The following is a 7,918-nucleotide window of genomic DNA, read 5'->3' as shown; positions in this document are numbered from 1 at the left end:
CGCGGACAGTGATTCGACTTTCAGACGACACGCTCCAGCAGTGAGGAAAACGAACCCGATAACAGACTTCTGAGAAGACAAATGAGGTCGGTGTAAGCAAAGAATTGACTGCGCCGGGTTCCGATCGCGCCGCGAGCGTTGACCCAATCGGAGCAAAAAGTGTTTAAATGATGATGCGTTCGACGTCGCAGGGTTGATCTGATATACACGAAGAGTGAAGTCGAAGGGCAGTCGCGCCCGTTGGACCGGGCTGTAATATTCCGGGGGTGGGTCAATTCAAGAAGAGCTGGACAGGGAGATCAGGCGTTAGTTGGCAAGAATGAGCGCATTGGGGGCCGCAACAGCAGGGGAGGGGAGGGATGAGAAAAGGAGACGGGAAAGGTACCAACCATCGACTATAGGGAGATACCGAATTCCGAGAACGAAGGAATAGACAGAAGGAGAGTGAGTATAGTATGTATGTCCTGTACGGGGTAAGTACTGTTCAACGATTGACTTGACTTGACAAGCGAAAGACAGGAATGCAGGGAAACGAAAGGAATACTAGATGAATAGATGGAAGGAGGAAAGAAAGACGAGAGGAAGAAGGAAATAATAATGGGAATAAAGAGTTGGACCAAGCGGGAACAGAAGAAGGAGAAGGGGAAGAGGAGAAGGAAGAACGACGGAATGAATGGAACTACACTAAAGTGACGGGGAAATGATGAACTTGCTGCATCCGGTGATGGAGAGTGGACGGGGAGAAGGGGAGGGAGAGAGTGGATGAAGTGGTAATACACATACGTACGGAGGGGGGAGCCTTACTGGGAAAGGGTACGGAGTACCCGTAAGTTAACCGGGCTACACTATTAGGCTGCCCCTACTGCGCGCAGCTGTTCAGTAAGAGAGCACTTAGTACTGTACCAAGTCAGTAAGGATGGTTAGCAGCAGGGTGTACGGTACTGTACTGAATCTGTACTGCACCTCACAAGAGAGAGCCTCAGGCCATCTCAATCCCTCGATTTCCTCTCTATCTACGCCCCAGTGTGCCCCAGGAGGTAAGCCAGGCTGCTGCCACCTGCTAACTAAACTAAACACTAGACTATTAACTCTCTAGCTCAATTGTCGGCAGTGTCCACTGTCATTGTCGACGACGGTCTGGCCAATCCGCTAACACCGCACCAAATGAAGCCCCAGCGATACCATTTCCCACCTCAAAAGCTTCATTGGCTGGCTTCCGGTAAGGTGAGTTCCAGGTAATGCCGCCCCTCTCTCTCTCTCTACTAGTAGTATCTCTTTCGTTTTCATTATTTTACCAGAAGATTACCGGTCTCACAGTCAACTTACAGACAAACGAGATTAGCTTTTTTGGAAGGACGACGAATTCAGGTGATCCAATGAAACGTAGTGGTTTCTAAATCTCCAGATTCTGAACCATTGTACTGAGTACGTAGTATCAATAAGTGGTTCGACGTGAGGGCACCTCATGATAAGATGGTTGAAACCGGCCCCCCGCCAGGAGGAGGAGGAAGTGAGGAACTCCCCCGAGGCATAGTTTAGAGATGCAACGCACCGCCACAGCTGAGACGAGATCGACTGGAAGATCGCTGGGCTGCGAGGAGGTGCTGCTGCTGCTGCTACTCTCCAGACGAACCCGGGGAGGGTAACAATTGCTCAGGGCTGCTGCCACTTCAGATCGATCCTGAGAACCTTCGATCCGAAATTTGCCTCCCCCTTTCCTTTTTTTTTTGTTTCTTCTTCTTCCCTCTTTTTGTTTCTTCTTGTTTTCTTTGCCTGTAAGTGACCATAAACCCCATCCCTTCTGTTTTTTTTTCTTCCTCTCTTACTTCACCCCTGACCCAGATAATGCTCGTCCCTTTGGTAGAGGTTCCGTGGGTTGTCGGCCTGAGGATTGCCAGGTACGTACCGGCGTACCGGTGGTACTACTGAGTAAGTACGGAGTAGAACGAGCAGCTTTCGGAGGTGGACCGCCACTGACCTCGGTGGAGGGAGGTTTGTGGTACTGTACCTGAATGCTCAGTACTCGAGAGGAATAATTCTCCACTCCCCGAAGCAAAAAGTAGCTCCGACCCGGCTTGGAGCCACAGCCCTAAACCCGTCTTGGGTAGTCCACGCTTGCGGTAGTTACAAATGAGTTGTTAAACGAAAGCAAAACAAAAAATAATTGAAGATTGGTTATTAACTAATAATAATACTCGAGGGCTCGCACCACCACCCACTACGGTTACATCCCACACCCACATCTACCACCACCACCACACCACACTTGAACAAGCGGAACTGTCGTCTAGAAGAACGATCGTAATAATCAACAATGCAACCTTATTGTGTCTTAGACTTCTGACTGAGCACTTTGGGTCAATCCTTCGCTGCGATCGGATCAGATCTGCTGGGGAAGGGGGGGGGGTTTGCTCCATATCTCCGTCCACAGACAGCGCACACGCACACACACACACACACACACACACACACACACACACACACAAACATTCAACCAGTCGATCTCAGACATCCATGAGATCTCACACACTCACGGGACCGGTCGAGATTGCCGATCAACGGACCACTCTTTTCCTGCTGGCGGATGACCCGGATTTCCTGCTTCCGTCGCTGTAGTAATCGTCGCTGTAGTAATCTTGTCGTCACTAAGTTAGAGCCCTCCTCCCCTCTGAACCGGTTCTCGGACAGCACGAACCATGATCTTAATGTTTATTACATCACCGTTCTTGGTCTGATCCTGTTCACACAAACAAGATCCCAAGACTGGGATTATTGATACTAGCCCGTTTCCAGTCAATTTTCGACCCAACCAGCCCACGTTATTTCTATACCCCAGGTACAAGTACAAGCAAGCTAAGGCAAGGTAAAAACCAAACGGTCGCTCAGCCAAAGCCGGTGCCAAGGAAACGCCTCCCGGGAGTCTATCAGAACTTCCACTTGTCATAGACGGCATTGCCGCGGCGCACCACTAGGGCCAGACGAGCAGCGGTGGCCGTGGATTTGGGACGGGTTTCGCGTAAAATTGCCTGCAGCCAGCGCAGGACACCTACGTACCGCGTCTGCTTGCGCCCAAGAACGGCTTGGAAGGCTGCCGCCGCCAAGTACTCGACCTCGGCCGGTTGCGCAGAACATATCGCGGCCGAGGAGTTGGCCTTCTCTTGTCGACGGCTCAGAATCAAACGGTTGGCAAGATAGACAAGATCACGGATGATCCGAACTACGACCTCTGGTGCAGGATGTGCTCGTCCGGACAGGGAGCGCGTGTACCGGTACAACCGCATGCCCGAGATGACAAAGCTCGCATATAGATTCGCCAGTGCGACCTCGACCGAGTTGTGTTGAGTATCAAGATACATGGGGTGCATGAGCGCTTTGAAAGACGTGAGTAACTTGCGATGCAGTGAGCGGGCTGGAGTTCGCGTCGATTCCACGGTCAAGGAGTTGGCCAGGCTCGCCGCGACCGATTCGCCCCCGTCGAGAATCCGATCGTGGTCCTTGTGTAGTTCTAGAGTGCGGGAGTCGATCAGACTACCGCAGTAAGGAAACAACCTAGCGTCTACGATGCGGGGGATGTGCGCGCCATCCACTTGGACGGAGAAGTTGACCAGACTCTTGGCTGGGTTTACGGAGATCCCATACGCTGGCTGGCCCCGGATCATCACCTGCAGGAAGCGCTTGGCTTGGGCGAGGTCTGACGTAATGAGTAGGAAGTCATCGATCAAGCGAAGAAGCAGAGTGTTGTCGGATCGGAGGAATTCCAGCACCTCCCGTTCCATCTCCGCGTAGAAAAGATTACACAGCAGACTGGAGAGGACCGAGCCCTGGGGAATACCGTTGCGCTGGCGGAAGAAGCGCTCTCCGAACTTGACCATGTTGTTCCGTACATGCTCTTCGAGAAGGTCAAGTAGATCATCGGAATGCTTCTCCCATTGCCAGAATGTATCCACAAAGACAGTATTCCTTCGTCGGCTCGTGCCTCCTCTGCTGGCTAATTCTTGCAAATTCAGGGGACTCTTTGTTGGAGCTGCTCTACCCACCCATCTCTTCCAGGCCCGGCTTTGCCGCTGCCCATGAAGCGGCCACATATTGTTAAACTCGTCTGCCGGCTTCATCTCGACGTACTTTGTAAAATGATATGCGTCTGCAGAAACCACTTTGTCGACGAGACGAACCATACTTTGTTGTGGAATAGTGTCAAAGCAAGACTGGATGTCGACTTTGACGAAGTAAAGCCGAGGTAAAGACAATGAACCTACAGCCACCGGCTGTCGCGCGAGTAAATCCCTCTTGAACCTCTTCAGCCGAGAATACAACTCCCCAACCGAATTTAGGCACGAACCTAAATGAGCTGGATTGTGCATCTTCTCGTAGTTCAGCACACTGAGGATGGGACCGACCGTGGAATTCACAGTGCGTTTCGATGATGGCATCCGTCGTTTGAGATTCACGATGGGACGAATACCAGTGGCTTTTGGTAGGAGGCGTAACGATCCATACCCCAGAGTCCTCTGACCTAGCACCTGTTGAACTTCTTCCGGCTTCAATTCTTCGAACATAGAAGCCTGCAGTTCATCTATTGGCTGCTCGGTCAAGGTACGCCAGACATCGTGTCGGAAATAGAACAGCCGGTTTCGGTGGCACTGAGATTCGGTGACATAAAAGGCTGCACGAATCATGGGGATGAGAATGGATTCGAATAAGTAGTACATAAACTCATGAAAGAGTTCCGTGCGCTTCTGCAGGTCGGTGAGCGAAAGCTTATGATGTGATGGATCGACAAGTTGATCGCGGCCAGCAGCGGGACCGAGCCAGGATATGCAAGATATCTGCAAGCAATAATCGGCCCGTTAGCATGCATGACACGATGTCGATCTTGAGTTTGTGCAAACAAACCTTAACGCCCTTGCACACTTCCTGGAGGGACATGTTTTCGTACCGTCGCATACGGACAAACCTATCAACGTACTTGAAAATTACACTTTGATTGCGAATTCTGTTCTGTCCGGCGCCGAAGAATTGTGGTGGAATCAATTTACGGATAGCGGCTTGACAATAGGCTGAGATGGAAGAGGTCGGGGTCGCATAGTCCGTCAAACTGGGCTTCAATACAGTTGCTGATTTGATCGCCGGCTCCCCCGCGACAAACGCGGGTCTTTCGATATGATCATGCTCTTTCTGACCTTCCGAAGTAGAGACATCCCCATTCAATGCATACCTTTCGAGTTCTCGTTCCTGGGTTGTCAGCTTCTCGGACGCCGGGGGGTTCAATTCAGCGCTCGATTGGGAGTCCCGTGGGCCGAGTTTCCATGGACCAATACGCTAGATTCTTAGCTTGTTATATCACTCGTAGGGTCGCTAGTTACACCTACCTCGGAAGAACAGTAGTAGTCCAACAAGTGTCCGTACGGGCAGCTTTTATGGCGATTGAGTAATTGTCGAACCAGCTCCAACGCCTGTCCTTGAAGGCGCTTTGGGATCTTCACCGGCTTGACTCGTTCATTGTTCGTGATCTGATGCTCAGAGTCTGTGGAAGATCGTTTTCGCTTCCTTGATTTCGCTGCGATCTCATCTTCACGCGATGAAAACTTCAAGTCGTTCTCCGGGTCAGGTTTGAAAACGTTTGTCAGTGCAAACTGCAAGGGGAAAATGTGTTGCATGACGTGCACGGCCTTGGACTGCGAGATGGACGAGGAATAATGGTTGAGGACATCTACACCATTTATGAGTATAATGATAGCGAGAAAGGACTGGGGACTACTTACGGTTCCCTAGGCCCAATTTTGATTTTCCTTTGGTGACAGGCATGGGCGAAGCGTAAAGCATGCGGTGACGATTGAAAACAATGGCACTCGGCGTCCGCCAGTTCGACTGGCTTTTCGAACAGCAATTTACCGTCATCTGCTGGCCATCCTTAACCGCCACGGATCCTTTGCCAGTGGTGGAACAATTTGGCTCTAAGGATATTTGCTGTGGCTTCGTGTTGATGGGATCAAGTTTCTCGAGAGAATATCCTAGCTCATTCAATCAGTCGTGTATCACCTCCATGTGACTTGATGAGGAGGACGAACCGCAGATCTGGTGGTATATGCCTTTGCGTGAGTCCAAGGCTGTGAAAATCCCACAATCGCACAAGAGATACAGCATAATGACTTCCCCATTATTGCCCAGTAATCCCAAGACCTCCGTCCAAGGGGCACTTTTGAGCTTCTGAACATTTTCATTCGAGAAGTGCGTCTCAACAACACTTCGAAATCCCCGGGTCAGAAGGTGATGCGGCCTTTTCTTGGACTCGGAGAGAAATGGCTTCCAGATCAATGCTATAGCACGGTCCACAAGCTACAGAATCAAGTCAGCTTTTCTGTGCGCATATTCATTCAATGCTCAGTATCATTCACAAGGGAGTGATTTTTATGAGCTAGAACGCAAGCAGATACAGCGCTGTCGGGATGAAATACGACAAACTCGTGTGAGAGTCATACCTCTGCTTGTGCACATGGCGGACCAGTGTCTGTGCTCGCTAGTTGAGACTTGGGTTGAGATTTGCGCAACGCAGCCAGCTCTTGGCTTCGTTCCTGATCACGGGCAGGGGATGGGTCTTGCGTGATCCCCACCAAAGTAGAATCAAGGAGAATAGCTAGTTCTCGCTGTGAATTCGAGCACGAGTCATTGGCGCCTTCTTCGAGATCCGTTCGGACTGATGCGATTTTTCGACGACGGGACCGTGAGGCTGATGGTATTTGGCGCAGGAGGAACTGTCTCAATGTGACCACTTCCTGGTAGTAAAGCGATATTACCGGGTGCGTGAGTTTGGTCGCGTGGTCAGCAGAAAAGCCACTTTGATTCCTGAAACCGGTGGAGGCCGCAGTGATGCGAATCTGCGACGAATGGCCTTGCGCATGCTTGCCCTTCACGGGCCTCTTCCTCTTTTTCCCCATGTAAAAGGAGACGAGATCCAATCGCTCCTCAGCTTCACTCGGACGACAGGCAGATCTCCCGGCGCCTTTGCCGGGCGACGAACTATGATGGACGTAGCTGACCCAGTCAGCCAATGTAAGTAGATACTTCTTGGCGGAGAAGAGGAAGCGCGCGGATGAGTGACTGGGGACTCGGGACGCGCCAGGACGCGCTACTCCTGGATCGCGTAGAAACAAGCCAATCAAGAAAGATAAGAGGCACACTGGGCAGGCTGTCTGTCCCACTGCAGCAGTTTGAGAACAGTTTTTCCGGCCACCTGGCAAGCGCAGCAACACCCCATTTCGGGGTAAGGTCCTTTCGTATACAGGAATAGACAGACAGTCAAGTACGGAGTACCACCTAGTTACTCTAACGAGTAACTTACTATGTTAACTTACTAAACTAAGGGACTCCGGGAAGGCCACACAGCCTTGCGGTCCCTTTTTTTCTCCCCAGTTTGGCGATCAATGGGAGCTAGTCCGTTTTGGGCGATCGAACAGAGATGAGGTGAGGTGGTGTTTTACAGTGAGACAAAAGAACCCCCTCCCCCTCCACTCCTCGACGTAAGCTATTCCCCAATGGAACATGTCTTCGGTGATTCAATTATTGATGGGCACCCGAGCTGGGGAAGGAAGAAAGTGCATGTAGCAGAAAGGAGAAGGAAGGGAAGGGGGAACCTTCCGGGCACCTACCGTATTGTTCGAAGCGAGCTCTCCCCCGTCTGGAATGCGGTGCGATCCTGCAGCCTGCGAACTCTATCAGATTTAGGGTGCTGGGACGATCACCTATTGTCTACATGAACCTTGTTCGGTCTGCGATATGTCCAAATTCTGCTCCGTGAAGTCCTAGCCCAGTGGATGCCAGGGGCGCAGATCCTTAGAAAAAAGACAAGAAGAGGAAAAAGAAAAAGGACGGCAAATGATCGAGGATCCCATGTATGGCTCGAAACTGCCGACCCGTCACC

At 51.2% G+C, this 7,918-nt stretch overlaps 1 protein-coding gene across 1 annotated transcript; it reads right to left on the bottom strand.

The window, feature by feature from the left end:
• Positions 1 to 5,135: 5,135 nt before the first annotated feature.
• On the bottom strand, positions 5,136 to 7,015 carry BO95DRAFT_69828 (telomerase reverse transcriptase). The gene is made up of 4 exons (XM_025592149.1): positions 6,480 to 7,015; positions 6,069 to 6,336; positions 5,763 to 6,011; positions 5,136 to 5,710 (listed from the first exon to the last, which is right to left on the bottom strand). Exons 1-4 carry the CDS (start codon positions 6,933 to 6,935, stop codon positions 5,328 to 5,330), a joined length of 1,356 nt encoding a protein of 451 aa, XP_025444668.1. The 5' UTR covers positions 6,936 to 7,015; the 3' UTR covers positions 5,136 to 5,327.
• Positions 7,016 to 7,918: the final 903 nt, after the last annotated feature.

This window comes from Aspergillus brunneoviolaceus (genome assembly GCF_003184695.1).
Source record: "Aspergillus brunneoviolaceus CBS 621.78 unplaced genomic scaffold BO95scaffold_17, whole genome shotgun sequence".
Taxonomy (NCBI): domain Eukaryota; kingdom Fungi; phylum Ascomycota; class Eurotiomycetes; order Eurotiales; family Aspergillaceae; genus Aspergillus; species Aspergillus brunneoviolaceus.
This window is presented reverse-complemented; position numbering and strand designations above follow the sequence as displayed.

Bases quoted from the DNA above. Each gene is read 5' to 3' on its own strand.
- BO95DRAFT_69828 (XM_025592149.1), bottom strand. From the start codon at position 6,935: ATGGGGAAAAAGAGGAAGAGGCCCGTGAAGGGCAAGCATGCGCAAGGC. The intron at 6,337-6,479 runs GTATGACTCTCA...TTGATTCTGTAG, and splicing joins CGCCATGTGCACAAGCAGAG to CTTGTGGACCGTGCTATAGC. The intron at 6,012-6,068 runs GTTCGTCCTCCT...TGAATGAGCTAG, and splicing joins CATATACCACCAGATCTGCG to GATATTCTCTCGAGAAACTT.